At 36.8% G+C, this 18,854-nt stretch overlaps 2 protein-coding genes across 6 annotated transcripts in view; one reads left to right on the top strand and one right to left on the bottom strand.

Moving 5' to 3' along the window:
• Positions 1-1,711: 1,711 nt before the first annotated feature.
• Positions 1,712-17,072, bottom strand: TFB2M (transcription factor B2, mitochondrial; the record flags this gene model as incomplete). 3 transcript variants are annotated; one of them, XM_082470609.1, is made up of 9 exons in its annotated part: positions 1,712-2,123; positions 3,574-3,725; positions 6,656-6,718; positions 9,287-9,376; positions 11,702-11,850; positions 12,183-12,336; positions 15,523-15,611; positions 16,307-16,535; positions 16,746-17,072. In XM_082470609.1, the coding sequence occupies 9 exons, from the start codon at positions 17,070-17,072 to the stop codon at positions 1,946-1,948; spliced, it is 1,431 nt and encodes a 476-aa protein (XP_082326735.1). In that variant the 3' UTR covers positions 1,712-1,945. The 3 variants fall into 3 exon arrangements, with proteins under 3 accessions (XP_082326735.1, XP_082326736.1, XP_082326737.1); XM_082470610.1 differs by lacking the exon at positions 6,656-6,718; XM_082470611.1 differs by lacking the exon at positions 9,287-9,376.
• Positions 17,002-18,854, top strand: part of CNST (consortin, connexin sorting protein) — a 138,001-nt gene continuing 136,148 nt past the window's right edge. The window contains exon 1 of one of the 3 annotated variants that reach the window (XM_082470241.1): positions 17,002-17,140. The gene's annotated coding sequence lies outside the window, so the exon portion shown is untranslated. Of the gene's footprint in view, positions 17,191-18,854 lie in introns of all 3 variants that reach the window. The other 2 variants (XM_082470243.1, XM_082470242.1) reach the window with 2 other exon arrangements.

Raw genomic sequence — 18,854 nt, 5'->3', positions numbered from 1 at the left:
TTGCTAATGATATTGGCTGTAAATTTTTAGTTAACTTAATTGGCCTTTCCAGAGGCGTCGGTTCCTACTGACGCCTCTGGGTTTTTACTGTGTAACAAGGCTACCTTTAATTTGAAATTCTTGGGGCACCTGACTGCTACCATGAGCAACTACCCCCACATATCAAGCTTCATTAATTACTCATATCTTTTAGTGAACACACAACTGTAAATTCCTTTTTTTTAAATTCTAGTTTTTTGAACGCAGAATGAAGAGCACAGAGGTCTCTGGCTACCTATATATGAGGGAGTGGGGGAAGATAATGCATTACACCAACACTTATAACTACCACCGTCAGCTTCTACACTAAACCCTTTTTCGTAAATGATTTACTCCTGGCAAGAACCCTAAGAGATGCCACTATTACCCATTAGGAAACCAAGGCCTTAGAAGAATCTATGGTGAAATAAATGTTTTAGAAAGTTAATATAGCAGTAATAAACAAGATGGATTGGAAGATGAGAGAGAGGTAGTTAAGAAGTTCCAGGAGAAATCTAGGCCTAAGGCATAGGATTGAGAAGACAGAATGACATTATAAAGATTAGGTAGATTATGTAATGGCAGGATAGGAATTACAAGAGAAAAAAGGATTCAGGGCTTCCCTGGTGGCACAGTGGTTAAGAATCCGCCTGCCAATGCAGGGGACACGGGTTTGAGCCCTGGTCCAGAAGGATCCCACGTGCCGTGGAGCAGCTGGGCCTGTGCGCCACAACTACTGAGCCTGCGCTCTAGAGCCCGTGAGCCACAACTACTGAAGCCTGTGGGCCTGGAGCCCGTGCTCCGCAACAAGAGAAGCCACCGCAATGAGAAGCCAGCAGACAGGAACAAAGAGCAGCCCCCGCTTGACGCAACTAGAGAAAGCCCGCGCGCAGCAACGAAGACCCAACACGGCTAAAAAAAATTAAAAAAAAAAAAAAGGATTCAGAGTTTCTAGCTGGACTGAATTGTGAACCAAGGACAATAGTAGGGAAGTCGGGAAGAACTGGTTTGGCTAAGTGTTATTAAAAACACACACCTTACAAAGAGTTACTTACTAATAATATGCCTTAGGTATTATGAAGTGTTATAACAGCAAAGAAATCTAACAGAGGAGATTAGATGTCTCAGGTAAAATCTAGTAGCTTCTTCAAAGAGCTAAGAAAATAAATATTCTTAATTCCATTTAGGTTCATGTAAAGGTCTAACTTCAGATGAACTTTCTTGATGGAACAAAAATGCACGAGAGTTTTGAATAACAGACTGAATTACTCACTGAAAGTACACTGACTATAAGTGACGGAATTTAAAGTGAATAAGTTAGGGTCAATTTTATGTTTGAACAGATAGGCACAAATTCTTATTACTTAAAATATTTTAATTTCTAAAAAAATTTAAACCATATTAAAATTTAAATAATTTCATTGTACAGTACTTGATAATACGTTTCAACAAACTGAGAAGTAAAAAAACCCACTAAATCAGTTTACTTTCCAAGTTTAATTACGTACAAACTCTTCTGCTCCCCCAGGAGGATATAAAAATCGACAGTGAAAATGGAATATTTAAATATAACGTAAGATATTTGGCCAAAAGAATTTCTAAAACTAAATTTCATCTGCTAATACCCTATAACTACCAGTATGCTTATAGTAGATAGGAATTTAAAACAAAACAAATCCAATTTGATCAAATCCACAATTAACTGAAGTTTTCCTTTTATTCAGTTTGAATAAAATAGCAGCCATTATTTTATCCAATACAGTAATGGTATCAACGGCACAAGAAATGATCTGCCTAGCTGTGCAAAACAAGAACAGTTATCTTCTGTTGAGAGGATGTGAGCTTTTCAAACTCGGTTCTTTTTCATTTGTGCCATAATTTCCAAATAAATAAACAGCTCCGGTTAATGTCTTATCAGTCCACTTCTCTATATGATCACATCTTCCATGAAGTCATCATATAGCCACTTATAGTTATCATCTTTGTAACACTCTATGGTTTCAAAAAGGTTCTGAAAGTCTTCAGGGTACATATCTATTACTTTCACATCTTTATTTTTTTTAATTTGCTTCAATATATGCATTGCATCAATTGGACTCAATGAACTGCAAAATAAATACAAAGTAAATGTGCTTAATTCTTTATCATAACAACTGTCAGTTAATATTGATAGAGGCCGCTTCTAAGCCCAATTTAAAATGCCTAACTTATTATATATAATTAATCTTATTCAGTTTAATAGCCTGCCTATTATATATAGCTTTAACTATGTCTATTCCTAAAGTTTCATGGCTTGCCTGTAATGAAAAGAGCTGATTTAGGCTTTAACATGTTCTAATCAATTCTTAGGCAAAATTCTTTAACACTGCCTAAGGGTTTAACATTGCCCTTAAAAATTTTCTGCCTACCTTTCATCTTTTAATTCTCTTTGCAAAAATATTCTTAACTCCATTTAGGTTCATGTAAAAGTTTAATAAGTACAAACAGCAGAAACTACTGTTTGTTTTCAGAAGAGGAAATAATTTTCATATTTTTATATAACAATTACTGTGAATAAATTATAAAGCTTATTCTATTAGCCTAGCAAGAAACCACCAGTGAGCCTCTGACAATAACAAGTAAACAACTGTACTAAAATATTTTGGTGGAAAATATTTCCAATACTTTTTGACTGTGAATGGAATCTTGGTCACAGCTGTAAACATCCTTTCAATCCACAGGCTCTCCAAGGCAATTCTTAACATTTTAAACCACAGTTTACCATATGTATTCCTTAATTTCCTACACTCTTGGTATTTTCATTCAAAATAGCCACTATCACAAGGTGACAAGATGAAAAACAGATGACTTTTACTGGTCGACTGCCACTTTTAACATTTATTTTTACATAAATATTGTTCAATCATCAGCTCAGAGTTATACATTAAATGATGATCAAATTAATTAAAATGATTATTTATTTTTCCCACCCTCTGACAGTACTTTGAATGACTATGGGCTGATGAGTACATGGTAAAATGCGTAACTTACAGAACTGTACATATCAGCCCTATGTAAAAATTACATAGATACAAAGCAGGCAGTAACAGTATAGTTCTTATAAGGCTTTAGGTAGAAACACACAATTTGATCCAGACCAGGAGGACTAGGGTGGTATAATGATCTGTGCCTACTCTGGCTAGGAAACAGAACCACTAACGACAGGCAATGACAAGAGGTGGATAGTGGGAATGCTACCACTAATGCCGGGGCAAGCAGCCAGTTCTTCATGTAGATTAATCCTGACAAAGATAAAACAAATTGTAGGCATCCCTGGTTGTTTTTCAAAGAAGAAAAAAAAAAATTAAGCTCAGGAGATTATGTGGAAAATACATTTTCCTCAAAATGTGTACCGGCGAGAATGAAATATTTTGTAGAGACAAATAGATGAGTGAAAACATGGTACCTCACTGTTAATGAAGATATAAAAAATATAAAAAACAAAGCTCTAACGTGAAAGTACAATTCGCACATTAAGTTGCTACTTTTATATTTGCTTTTATTTTTCTTACTTACTGTAAATGGTCTATTAGCTTGGCACCGCGTTTCATAAAACACTGCCTTAACATGTGAAAAAACACATCGTAGTTAAAAGGTGTTAAGGTTCCCGTAAATAAATCTTTATGAGGAGTCAGTTGAATAAAACACAGGTTTTGTTCTAATGATTCCTGCAGAGAAAGGAAAATAAAATGTGTTAGTCATAAAATATTGCCAGTGCAAGACATTGTTCACTTACGCATTCAAGTTACCTTTTGGAAGAGGCAATCACAATACACCCTGCGTGTCCCTATAGGTTCTTTATGGATGTGACAAGAATGCAAGGCCCCAACTGCCTCTTAACCTGGGCCATTCCTCAGGGTTGTTTGCAGTGAGTCACCTTGGGGGATGAGATAATGTTTCTCTATAGATTGACATTAATGTTTGCTAAAGAGAGGTGGGTTCCCCCAGCTCTGTGTTCCTCAGCTGCAGTGCAAACCCACTGCATGCACACCACCCAACTGCACAATATCACATTATTCCACAGGACACAGGAGTCTGTGTCTTTGCCCAGCACCCATGAAACAGTAACAGCTTATTAACTTGTAAGCAGGGAAAAATGAAATCCTAAACGTGACACTAGCATATGCTGAGTCTCTTCTGTATTTGAGGCATAACACCAGATCCTAAGCATAAAAAAAATTATTGCCTTATAATTTTTAGTTGGATTTTTTAAAAATATAGGGTTAGCAAACTATGGTACATGGCCTGCCTGTTTCTGTATAATATGGAGCTCAGAACAGTTTTTACATTTATAGAGGATTCTTAAAAAAACAAACAAACAACAACAAACCCACAAAGAATATGGGACCTGCAAAGCATAAAATATTTACGCTCTGGCCCTTTACACAAAAAGTTTGCCAACCTGCTTTAGTATATAGTATTATACAGATTAAAATAAAAACTGTATGTGACTTGATGTAACATTAAGATGTCTTTTCCTCTAAAATTATTCCTCAGAACAGAGGGAGCCTTATGTTTGAGTTCTTAGGAAATCTCACATATTAGCTAGTAACCCCTTATTTACTTTATAATAAATACCTATGTATATACATATTTAAACATAAATACTGTTTGTGGAAGACATGTTGGCCAAAAAATATTTCAATCAATTCTGGTTTCTAGTTTTGAATTCCTGTAGCTGAAGAAATTAGTAAAAAAGGAAGGCAATAAAATTTTAACATATTTAGCAATTATCAATTAGGGAGGGGAATAACCTCACAATTGATAGCATTATATGTTGTTGTTAACAAGTCTTTTAAAGGTGACTTTATTTTTTATTTATTTTTAAAAATATATTTATTTACAGTAGTTGTGGCTCACAGGCTCTAGAGCGTAGGCTTGGTAGTTGTGGCGCAAAGGCTTAGTTGCTCTGCAGCGTGTGGGATCTTCCTGAACCAGGGCTCGAACCCCTGTCCCCTGAACTGGCAGGTGGATTCTTATCCACTGTCCCACCAGGGAAGTCCCTGGAAGGTGACTTTAAACAGCATCTTGTAAATAGATTTGGAGTTACAGATATAGGTTTACTTGATAAGTAGGGAAAAAACAACTTTCCTGATGTTCAATAAATGGTTATATGTAGCTTAGGAAAAAAGTTCCAGTGACAGCACGAAAACATGGCTTCAAAAAGTATAAACCTCAAACCACTTGGATGGAAATGAAGATCATGTGCTTTAAAAAAACTGTTAAATATCTAAAAGTGCTTCTATAACAATTATGAACACACTGACATCAGACATGTGAAATATCTGAATAAAATTTTCTCATAAAACATAACATTTGGTTATTTCATTTTCATCCCTAAAAGTTTATGCATTTATGTCGGCCAAAAAAATGTTTTAGCTTTTGACACTGTCATTGAGAAAATGGGAAAGTGTCCTATATGCAGGGTTATTAATTTCAGGGTCATTTGGATAAATTCCTACTGGTATCAAGCCAAAATGTATTACCCCTATTCTGTTTTGTGAGGCTACATAAATTATGTTTATGGATAGTGAAACAGAACTAAAATCACAATGACCACTGATTATTCTAAAATCAGAATATTTCTAAATTGATAATTTCCTTTTTTCCTTTAGTGGCAAGAGCGAGAAAAAAACCAAAGTAGTAAGAAATGGGAAAGTCAGACTGAACTAATATGCTGAGATTAGGGAATCATTAGCATTTAATCCTGAAGTGGAACTTCTGAATTGAGTCCGAAAATTGTTTTTAAAACTTCAGCTACTTTATTACAACTTCACTATAAGTAGCCCTGTATAATCTAAATGGAGGATCACTCTGTAACATAATCACTTTGGTTCTTTATGAAGGGAAAAAATAAACAAAAATTAAAGCCCAACCCCTAGGGTAAGAAACAACATGTACCTGTTAGTGAAATAAACCATTATAAGTAGTAATATTACATATCTGATTTATTAATAAGGTATAAAATCTTGTTTTCAGTTTATCAAATTAGATAAATAATCATTTTAATATTCATGCGTTTTCTAAATTTGAGAGGTATCTTCATTTCAAAAGTTAAAAATAGGAGTCAGGGGCTTCCCTGGTAGTGCAGTGGTTAAGAATCCACCTGCCAATACAGGGGACATAGGTTCGAGCCCTGGTCCAGGAAGATCCCACATGCCGCAACTAAGCCCATGCGCCACAACTGCTGAAGCCCGTGCGCCTACAGCCTGTGCTCTGCAACAAGAGAAGCCATCACAATGAGAAGCCCGTGCACAGCAACAAAGAGTAGCCCCCGCTCACCACAACTAGAGAAAGCCCGTGTGCAGCAATGAAGACCCAATGCAGCCAAAAATAAATAAATAAATTTATATATAAAAATAAAGTCAGAATCTGTGTTTAAGCCTATTACTATGCTAGCATTCATTGTATAAACAGCTGAAAAATATAACTCCCTTCCAAAATAATTTGAATATATTAAAAATAAGATATGTTTAAAATATTTTCTAGATATTCTAAAATTAAAAATTTAAATAAATACAGAATACCAGATAATGTAAAAGAAAACAAAGACTGTTACATTAGAGGAAAAAAGGGAAAGGTATTCATTCGTTCTTACCCTATGCTTTTGCTTTGCCAGCTGCCCATTTGCGGTATATGTGCCAAATGATAAGCAAGACTCCTTGAGTGAAGATAAACAAAAAGAAAACATTTCTTTCAGTTCTCTTTGTGCAAAGTGCCCCACATTATTACTGCCTTTAAAAATGTCTTGCCTGAACAACACAATGAATTAAAGCCAAGTCTCCAGTCTAACTGAATGTAAGAAAAACAACATGTGACAGTTAAATCATACACATTTCTCTCTCGTGTTTTTTGATAAAGAAAAGGGGAGTCAAAGGTCTATCCAAATACTGGTAACTCTATTACTTGCTTAGATAAAAGAGAGTTGCACTTAATGTAATTATGCAAATACATTCTAAAGTTATTTTTAATAGCCAGCATATTACAGTCACAATCAGTTAAGGGGCTATCAGATCAATTATGGGGATGTTTTTGTCCTACCTTAGTGAAAAAACCACTGATATGAATATGCTGGGACATGTAAGGAGATAGACAAATAAAGAAACTTGTGTCAATTTTTAAAAGGATCATTACTTCCTTGTATCTAGCTTTTGTACATACAATTTTGTATGTGAAGCAATTTTAAAAGATGACCCAACTGAAAAATTATTTTGTGTGTGTGTGTGTGTGTGTATATATATATATATATATATATATATATATATATATATATAAATACATATATACATATACACACATTAAATTCCAAAATAACAGCATTTGACACAGACTTAAAAGACTAAAACTTATAATATTGGATGTAAGGTTTGAAGGCTACTGTCAGAAACGATAATTTATTACTAATTGCAGTGGCAACTGATGTAGAATGAAAAATGCAATTGTTGCTCATCTGTGAAACTCCCAGCACTTCCAGGAACGTCACTAAGTGGAAGAAGGCAAAGCAGCACCAGCAGCGGGCACTGCAGCTTCCCCCCACACTTGGTCTATCCACAGCAGTTTAGGGCACTGCAGTGGGCACAGAGAAGACCTCACTCCCATCCACCAAACCCACAGGAGAGGAAGACCTGCAAGACCTTGGGAATTGAATTCAACAACGGACCATCCAGTAGTAGATATATAATGGACAAATGTTAAAAATGCCGGGTCCAGAAAGACCTCTCCTTTCTGGAGGTTAGTAAATGGCAAAACTCAACATAGGGCTTTTGAAAACAAATACTGAAGAAAAAGGTAACTATCCTGAAAGCTGAAGTCCTCAGAGGGCCTTCTATGAAGAAACTAGCCAAAAGCCAGGAAGAGAGAAGAGCTGAGATGAAAAGCCAACAGAATGAGAGGAGATCAGTGGGGTTAAGAAAGGATTTTAGGGAAACCAAGAACTACAGTACCAAGATTACAATATGTAGTACAGGCAGAAAGCAGGGTCAGTGCCATGAAGGCTAAATGTGAAAAAGATTTCTGGGAATACAGAAAAAGGATGAGAGTATGACAGATACGAAAGACAATGAACAGAGAGATCCAACCTAAGAGCCTGATACGTTTTAGAGGAAAAAAACCAGAATCGGAACAAAAGCTAAAATCAAATGAGATAACGTTCTAACAACTAAGTATGCACTGAAGGTCTTAATGTGTTCCTGGACAAAAGCAATGAAGAGACTACATGGAGAAACACTCTTTTAAAATTAAACCAATATATCCTTGGAAGAACAAGGGCTCATAAAATATACAAACATATTCCTTATAAAAACAATTTGATACATACTCTAGTCTACTAAAATAAAAAAAAGAGAATGGGTAAATTATGGTATGAAAGAAATGGTATTTATTATTTTTTTCTTATGCTTTTAGGCCTCTATTAAAAATGGCAGACACACACACACACACACACACACACACACACAAAATGGTAGACACTAGTCACATGTGGCTACTGAACATGTGAAATGTGTCCAGTCTGAACTGGTTGTAAGTGTAAAATATACAACGGATTTTTAGTACACAGAAAAGAATGTAAATTATGTAATAACTAATTTAAAAATATTACACACTGAAATAATGTTTTGAATTGAGAAGATTCAATAAAACATAATATTAAAATTAATTTCACCTGTTTCTTTTTTACTTTTCGTAACCTGGCTACTAAAAAAAATGTAAAACTACAATGTGGCTTGTATTGCCTTCCTATTAGGCAACTCTGATCTTGCCTAAGGAAATGAACTAAAAAGGGGAATGCTCTATAATGAGGTATTAAGTAGTCATTAAAAATTTAAGAAAAATGTTTACATAGAAGGGAAGAAAAATCTTATAATGAACTATTAGCTATTAAATGAAAAAATAATATAATCTCCTCTACACAAAAAAGAAAAAAAAAACAGGAAAAATAAAAAATTGAAATTATGCCACAAACATCAATAGTGACCTCTGGGTGGTAGAACTGTAGTGATGATTTTTAAAATTCTTTTCTTTCTTTAACATGTCTCACATTTTTATAATGAGAATATATTATTTTTATAATGAGAGAAGTATATAAATATTTGTGACAGAAAAACATCAGTACAGTGCTCTATTATCTTAAACACTTGGGAAAAATAATAAAATTAATCTGGTCACAGAAATACAGGCTCTTTGAAAAACCATGAAGTTTTTTGTTGAAATTTAGAAGGATTTTACTCACTGTATGCAAGAGCTTAATCCCACAAGCTATTTGACAGAGCACACTTAATGCTTGATACAAGCCTGGATTTTGGGGATTTGCCATTATTTTCTAGTAAAAGGAAAATAGAAGTTACATGTTATACATAGCTATAGCCAATCAGTCAAAATCATATGTCAGATCTTAATACCTTAATGATATCTACAAATGAAATAAAATTAGAATTAAATGCAGAATCTTAACCATTTCAAAGAAGAGAAAGTCTTCTTAAACTTTCATGTTGAAATATATCATCATGTACACTTAAAATATAATGTATTTGAGACTGATTTCCTTTAACCATATCACCTATCAGGGCAAATTCTCATTAAACAAAAAGTGACACAGAAGTGTATAATTACTGTGGTGAAGGGTAAGTGTGATAGAAACGTGCATTAGCTGGGCTATTAAATTTTGAGTCAAGAATTACTTAGGCTGACACTTGAGGATCAGATGTTACCTCACTGAATGAAAGGGCACTACAGAGAGAGAAAACCAAATGTGAAAAGGTCCATGGTAAAAGAAACATTAGAACATTCTACTAGTAGCAAGATGAAACCTGACAAAGCATTTCCTATTTCTCTTCCTTTCATTCCTTCATGTATGCACACAGCCTCAAGGCTCTGAGTCCCCTGCTCTCTTCCAGGGACAGTCACTATTTACTTACTATTTGGATCTTGGTAAGCAAATCATCCTTTCATCTCTTGCTTTCATCTCCCGCCGCCCCCCATCTCAACCCAGAGTTCTCTTATATACAAATAAGCATTTCCAGTTATCTTGGATTATAAGATGAATAACATGAAGCATTCTGGGCAGCAAAGAAACATAACTCTCAAGGACTTCAGGAAGCCCTTTGATTTCAAAGAATAAAAAGTCTAAAACCCTATGTTCACTACGGCGTTATTCACAACAGCCGAGAAAGGTATATAACCTCAGTGTCCACTGGTAGATGAATGGATAAAGAAGATGTATATGTTTTACATATACATATATACACACACATATAACTCAGCCATAAAAATGAATGAAATCTTGCCATTTTTGACAACATGGATGGATCTAGAGAGTATTATGCTATGTGAAATAAGTCAGACAAAGGAAGATAAATACTATATGATTTCACTTATATGTGGAATCTAAAAAACAAAACAAATGAACAAACATAAAAACAGAAACAGTCACAGATAGAGACAACAGAAGGTTGCTAGAGATGAGGGGGTGGGGGAATAAGTGAAACAGATGACGGAGATTATGAGGCACACTCTTCCAGTTACAAAATAAATGAATCAGGGGGATGAAATGTACAGTGTGGGAAATATAGTCAATAATAATATAATATCTTTGTATGATGATAGATGGTAATATATAGACATCTGTCATCATTTTGTAATATATAGACATATCGAATCACCATGTTGTATAGTAGGAACGAACACAATGTTTAGGTCAATTATATTTCAAAAAACAAACTCATAGAAAAAAATCACATTTGTGGTTACCGGAGGCAGGGGTGGAGGGGAGGGGGAATTGAATGAATGTGGTCAAAAGGTACAAACATCCAGTTATGTAGTGTACAACTACATAATTAACACTGTGGTATGTTACATATGAAAGTCGTTAGAGAGTAAATCCTAAGAGTTCTCATCACAAGGAGAAATATTTTTTTATTTTGTGTCTATATGACAGGATGGATGTTCACCACACTTATTATGGCAATCATTTCATGATGTATGTAAGTCAAAGCATTGTACTATATACCTTAAACTTATACAGTGCAACATGTCAATTATATCCATTGACGGAAATGGATAAACAAAAGGTGGTGGGGTGGTGTCTAATTATATAATGGAATATTATTCAGCCTTAACAAGGAATGACATTCTGACACATGCTACAACTTGGATGGACCCTAAAGACAGTATGCTAAGTGAAATAAGCCAGACACAAAGTGGAATACTGTATGATTCCATTTACACGAGGTACATAGAATAGTCAAATTCATAGAAACAGAAAATAAAACAGTGGTTACCAGGGGCACAGGGGAGCGGGGGAGATGGGGAATTAATGTTTAATGGGTACAGAGTTTCAGTGTGGAATGATGAAAAAGTTCTGAGACGAGATGGATGGTAATAATAGTTGTACCACAATGTGAATGTACTTAATGCCACTGAACTGTACACTTAAAATAGTTAAGATGGTAAACTTTATGTTATATATATTTTATCACACAAAAAACCTTTTAAAAATAATACTTAAAGAATGCTCTATAAAATTTAAAAACAACCTTAGTACTCTCAAATGTCATGAGCCCAAATTAAAATCACACAGATTAAGACTACTCTGAGAAAAATCTCAGAACATTTAAAACAAAAAATTAGGTACTTGTTAATAACCTACCCGGCATTCCTTTTCAGTAATAAACAAATTTAGTTCTACTCGTCCATATTTATATACAGAAGTACAGGAATATAGGTCATGTAAAAGTTTCCAAAGTGCATTTCTCTCATTTTTAGGTGGTAAGATCCCAATTGCTTTTAAAGGGGCACCTGTTAAGAATACAAGCAAAAATATTTAAATAAATTCTTAACACTTTTTTCCTACGACTATATTTTACTGAGTCAAATTAGGTTAACAAACTGTGTTACTTTAAGGTTATTTCGATCAAAACTAAGCCTTAGCATCTTTCCTTGATCTGGAACTTGGCGTCCACAAAACTGCTGATTGTATCTAGGTGAGGGAAAAGCCATATTCAACTTAAGAGCAACCACCCATAAACTGTGTAATATAAACATTTACACAAATCTCAACAAACCTGGTGTACTGCTAGAGAAAGCTGACAAATTATAAGGTACTTGCTTTACTGAATGACAAAAATCACCTTTTGACCAAGGCTGTGCTTCTATTCCCAAATACTGAAAAAGCATATCTGAAGTCATAATGGGAGGTGTTAGTATTCCACGACTTCTAGGATCCAGTTTAAAGAAGTCACAGTAGACCACTTCTAGTCTTCCATTCACCTTTTTTCCTAAGGACTAAAGAGAGACAGAGAGAACATGTTTAGAAATTTCAGTGTTAGGCAGACCTTGTAACAATTCCAAGATCTACTTCAAAAAGTAATTCTTATAAAAAATATTGCTACCTCAATAAAGATGCAAAGAAAACATTACTAACATACCCTAAAATGTAACAGTTAATAGAAATCAATTAATGTCTGAAAGGTGAATACAATATTACCAAGAAAAAGCCCCCAAAATAGAAACCTTCAACAAATTATTACATATCCTTTTACTTTCTTTATCTAAATGGCTTCCGTTATTCAGAGCTGTGATTCATCTGCTAGTCAAGGGAAGATGTTTTAACAGAAAATAACAATAAAAACATTAAAGTGAAAGGCAAATAGATTCAAGACAGTATTCCTTTTTTCCAGAACAGTTTAGTTAGTCCTTCACCAAATGAACTTAGCTCACTGTGTAGGTCACTCTCCATTTTCCTCTTGTTCATTTCCTTTTCTTAAAGATAGAGCCCTGCACACTAGAAGACGTCCAATATACCTCAATCTTTTTACTGCCCTGATGTGCTCACCTGGCAGTAGCACTGGAGAACTTAGTAGTGAGAGGAAGTGTTAGCTATAGACCCTACAAACTTAATTCGAAGTTACAAAAAATCAAATAGAAGAGAGCAATGTTTTGATGTGCACACTGAGGTTCTCACGCACAGAAAATTCTACTGGTATTTATCAAGGTTTCAGTGAATTTGCAATTTAAAGTTATGAGTTAAAAACCTAAGTTTTCTTAACCGTTTTGAATTCAACCTATAAATATGGTTCTATTCCTAAATTTAGTAAATTTTAATGATTACTTTCAAGGGGACCCTTGAAAAAAACTAGTGAAAGGAACAGACTGGAGGTGGAAACCATATATTTTTGCTCATGTTAATTTTGAGATGCCTATTAGGTGATTCAAGTGGAGATGCAGGTAGGAAGTTATAGACCTGAATACTGAAGTCCAGGCTGAAGACACAAATGTGCTGAAATAAGACAGTTTACCACAAAAGCTGATGTCTCTTCAACTGAACACATACAGATATTTCTGCAGCAATAGTCTTCAAAATTCAAATGAGATATATCACGATTTATTATTATTTTGGTTTTTATAAAGATATTTTATCTTTTTTAAAAAATTGAAGTATAGTAGATTACAATATTGTGATGATTTATTATTACACAACACAATTGGCAACATGTGTATCTCTAGCACATCCATATAGGAAAACAAACCGTTCCTGCTTGAAACATTGTTAATGTGAAGTCCCAGGAATTTTATCAGAGAAATGGAGTAGGGGTGAGAGGGATTTTTTTAAAAAATTAATTAATTAATTAATTAATTAATTTCTGGCTGCGTTGGGTCTTCATTGCTACACGTGGGCTTCCTCTAGTTGCAGCGAGCAGGGGCTACTCTTCGTTGTGGTGCATGGGCTTCTCATTGCAGTGGCTTCTCTTGTTGCGGAGCATGGGCTCTAGGCACGCGTGGGCTTCAGTAGTTGTGGCATGCGGGCTCAGTAGTTGTGGCTCGCAGGCTCTAGAGTGCAGGCTCAGCTGTTGTGGCGCACGGGCTTAGTTGCTCCACAGCGTAGGGATCTTTCTGGACCAGGGATCGAATGTGTGTCCCCTGCACTGGCAGGTGGATTCTTATCCACTGCACCACCAAGGAAGTCCATGGGATTTTAAATTTAGATTAAAATCCAGAGTCAAGCATTATCCTTGAAAATAATTTTGGTTCTTAGGAGCAAAATTGTGAGCCTTTGGGTGGCTAGAAGCACCGTCTGCTAAGAGCACCACTTCAAGGCCCTGATTCAGGCCACAAAGTTTCTACATAAATGACTACTTCTCTTTTATTCTTGAAAATATACATGAATTCACACAAAACTTTGAATGGCTTTTCACTTTACAATGAGTGAAAGAACATGTACTAATGGCTGAGCTCAAGTTAGTGCTGAGAGGGGGGTGGGGGAATAGGGAGTTAGACGTTTAAATTTTTTGCTTATGTTAACAGCTTCAGAAACATTTTAGGACTGATATTCCTGTAAGAAATACTGTAAGGAATTCTCTAGTCCCTAATCACTCTATTTCATTGATTCAACTGTTTTTAAATTGAGACTACTGTTATCCTGATCTTATAGAAAAGCAACCATTGTGTTACAGGATAACAAACTGTATACAGAAGGACATTTTAATATCACCTTAATTATTTTGTGAACATGTAGATTAATCTTTAAAAGTACCCCCCCCCTTTAAAGACCAAGATAAGAGCTATCTTGTTTTTAACTTCCGGGTTGAAATTACAGATGGTTATGTTTACTAAATCACATTTCATGATCTTGAATCTTTGAATAATTTTATGGGTTCTTTTTCTCTTCATGTTTTTGGAATTCCAGCAGATTTAACATCGATTAAATAATCTGAATTCAAAAACCTTGAATTTTTTCAGTTGTAGAAAAACAACCATCTAATGTGATAGTTATATTTTAAAAAGCAGGATTTTGTATACATTTTCATCGTTTTTTGTTGTCATCTTGCACTTTCAGATAACACTATTTTACATGGTTTCAGAAAGTTGGCACAGAGAAGTATAAGTTTCCTGAATTGAATCAAAAGATTTATAAATGAGGGAAGGAGAGAAAGAAAAAGAGGCTGGCAATGATGCAAGGAATTTCCACTTCACTGTTATGTGAACTTGTCAGCTATACAGGAAGCCAAATTCACTAAAAAATCCATTTGGATAATGCCTTTACTCCATGCAATTTATTCTGAATACACCAAACTTTTCTTGCCTCTGAAACCCTAAGTCCAGAGTTAACACAGTACCATTAACCTAATCTTAGCATTCCAATTAGATTCTAAGCTCACTTATCCCCTTCTAAGAAAGAAGAGGCACAGCATAGCCTGCTAGAACGAGGAAACAAGCCTAGAGATACCAGTTATACATTTTGTTCACTCACCCATCTGTAGCAGAGCTAGAACCAGAAAAAAAGTCTCTGAATCCATCTTTCAGTCATTCAACAATCATTGATACTGCGTTCTAGTCACTGGGGCTAACAAGATACGGCATAGCCCCTAAAAATGACTGTTTAAAAATAAACTGTGTGCTTAATTTTACTTCCCTAAACCACTCAAAGGTAGCTGACTGAACAATAAATTATTTTTAGAAACAAAAATATACCTTCAATTGTGGAATAAAAGTCTTGTCACTTTCAAGGGCAATCACTTTGGCACCACTTTCAAGCAATGCTCGCGTCAGGATTCCAGGACCTAGTGTATTAACAGAACGAAAAGTTTATTTGCAAAAGAAACAACATAATCTTTTTCAATATCAAAGAAATTAGATGTTTTACCTGTATGATATAATTTTAATTCTCACAACATTCCCAAAGTGGATATTACACTCCTGATTTACATATAAGGAAACTGCGGATTAGATACAGTCACTTGACTCCACCATCACAACTGGAACGTGGTGCTGCTTGGCTTTGAATCCATTCCGTCAAAGACTGCAAAACCTGCGCTCTTTACAATGTTTCACTACCTCTCAAGAAAAAACAAACAAACAAACAAAAAAGTTGCCTCTAGCTTACCACTTACTCATAGACTCTCTGGATATTTTATCATCAAAGATATTGCCAAACCTAAACAGAACTGACTCTCCATGATAGGAAATGGTGCTTAAAAAAATTATTTTTCAAGAAGTCTATAAATGTTGTGTTCCCAGCATCCTGCTGCAGTCTACAGAACATGCACGAAAGGGTAAGATAAAAGTTCTTCTGGGAAGATGGTGAAATCTAAGAGCGTGTTTTATCAAAATATTTTGTAAAGTGCAAACTGCTACAGAAATATCTTGTGGAGCGATGATTAACAAAGGCCACATAAGCTGCTTAAAGGAAGGGGCCATGTTTTACACAGTCTGCAGAAGTGAACATCCAAGAAAATGAAGTCCCCGAGGGTCTCACCTGGATTGCACTCCAGGAATAGCTGGCAAGATTTTCGTTTTCCCCGTAGGATCCGCACCAAGGTCTCAGCCACTCTCGGGCTGGTTATGTACCGCTTGGTCTCTGAGCGGCATCTGTACACACGCGAGGACGATTTTCCGAATCCCACACTGGGCATCAGGTGCGGGTAGTAGTCAGACAAGCCACGGCGGTTCACCGCCGGGACGTCCATCCGCCTCACCGCTCCCGACTTCAAAATGCAAAAGCGCGCAGCGCGGGTCAAGGCTGACAGCATCAGCCGCGAGGGAAGTCCCACCCCTGGGACCCACATTCTCACCCTCTAAGGCCTGTCCCAGTGTTACCCAGGGTTGTCACATCGTCGACGAACTCCATACAAGGAAGCCCACGTGCAACATCTCCCGGCCCCGGGTCTAGGCCGGCGGAAGTAAACACTCCAAACCTTGAGGGCGAACGACCTCTCCATCTTGCCTTTGCCGTCACTTCCGTTTCCGTACCGGCGCAGACGCCCGAGGACTGTGAGTGGACGGCCGAGGAGAGAGACGGACCATCCAGGCGGTGTCTGAACTCGAACTCTATGGTCGTCCGTCCTCTGCGCCTCCTCTCTAGCCAACCGCGCTCTATGCTCCGCGGTCGCGGGCGGCCGGCCACCAGCCAGCCAGCCGGGAGGGGTGCGCAGAGGGAGGCGGGGCGGGAAGGCGAGAGGTGTCTCCTCCACTCGAGCGGCGGGAGACCCGAGCAAGCTCAGTGACAGCTGGTCGGCCGCCATGTCAGCAAGCGGGGCTGGAAGCGGATTCGGCGCCCGGCGGTAGCCCTCCTTTCGTCTCCGGTTCCCAGGTGAGGAGAGGAAGAGCGGGACGCAGCTGGCCGGCCGGCTCGCGACTAGGGTAAAGCCTTTGGGAACCCCCTCATTGCTCCCCCGGCGCTGTCTTTCTCCGGCAGCGCCGCCTCTGCCCTCTCGGTGCGGTGGAGCCCTGTTCCCTCACCTCCTCCCTTTTTGCGCTCTCCTGTTTCCCTCTTTTCTGTCGCCGCCGTGGCCTCTTCCTGCGCAGCGCGCCCATTTCTCTCTCCCTAGGGCACTCGCGCCAGGAGTCGTCCCTCGCCCGGCTCCCCGCGGAGCCTGCGGCTTCCACGGCGCCTCTGTTCCTTTTTGTCCTGTTGCCCACAGCCGTGTCTCTCCACCCCTGTGGGTGGTTTTATTTTTCTTCATACCTGTTTTCTTCCCCTCACCACTTAGGTTGCCAAGAAGCACCTAGTGTCTCCCTTACATTCCTCCCTCTGGGCCAATATTTATCTGAGTTTTTATTTTTATTTGCGCGTTTATAAGATTTAAAGTTAAGATAAAAAAAATAAGATTGAAAAGTTTAAAATTCCTTCCAGAGCTTGAAAACATTAAGGTCTTAGGATGCTTATTTTGTTGCCTTTGTAAACTTAGTCAAACACATTGTACTGTGGAATACAGTTTAAAAGACCGATTCCAAAGACTCTAAAAATAGGATGCTCTAATGGAAATTTTGGCAGTCTTTTTACCTATTGGACAGTGATAGAAGACTCAATTCTTTGAGAGCGATTTCAGTATTTATGGATTATACTCAGAAAGAGCTTTACCCATCACCCTTTCCACCAAGGCAGGAAACTGTAGCCATTCAACTTACTATTTTAAAATATGTACAGTCCTTTCTGCGTACCTTACTGGGAGCGTAATTGAGCTTGGCATTTTAAATGCACAAGGAAAAGGTTCCTAAGGAATGTATCTCCTAGCAAATAGAAGTCTGAAGATTTATTCGGCTGATGAATATCAAATGGATAAAGAATTGATGGCCAAGTATGGCCTTTTTCGGGTTGTAAATTTGTTAGGACACCGTAGAAAGTGTCTTGTCAACTGTTGTGGAAGCCCTGGGAACCCTTTGGTCTTAATTTTTTTTAGTTCTTTTTTTAATACAGTTTCCCCATTGACAACTCTAGAAGTTATTCTTGCATCCTCTGAACGCCTGAGAGAGCTCCACACCCCCGATCCTTTTACTGAGCTGTCTCCCCATCTCTCCTTATAAAAATATTTCTGTACATTCAGAAATACACTGGATTTTTTTCCCCAAGAGCCCTTGAGGCCTAAATATTTTAAAAATCAAAGCAGAAAGATCTATTACGGTAGAGGAAGAAATGGTTCACTCATAGAACTGTGTTGTTGAATTTCTCACGTTTAAAATATACTTTAAAAAATTGTGGTAAAAAATATCTACCTTAAAATATGCTTTCTTATTTTATAATATTTGTGGACCAAAGGTAACCTACTCAACCCTAGAGAAATTAATGTCGTTTTTAATTTTGCTTTTGAGTGGTGTTATATTCTTTTGATTTTGGAAAAAAGAATTAGGTTATGGTAATTATTTCCCTTTTTACAGTGTTAATGGTTTGTTTGTGGTTGATAATGATTGAGTAATAAAAGAGACAGAGTCTTACACATTTTATTTTTCTGAGGTCCCAGGTGCTAGAAATGACAGAAATATCCATTTCCCTTAAAAATGAACCTTATAATCAGCATTTAGACCTA

This window comes from Balaenoptera physalus (genome assembly GCF_965194825.1).
Source record: "Balaenoptera physalus genome assembly, chromosome: 1".
Lineage (NCBI taxonomy): Eukaryota > Metazoa > Chordata > Mammalia > Artiodactyla > Balaenopteridae > Balaenoptera > Balaenoptera physalus.
The sequence above is the reverse complement of the archived record's forward strand: the minus strand, read 5'-3'. Positions and strand labels throughout refer to the sequence as shown.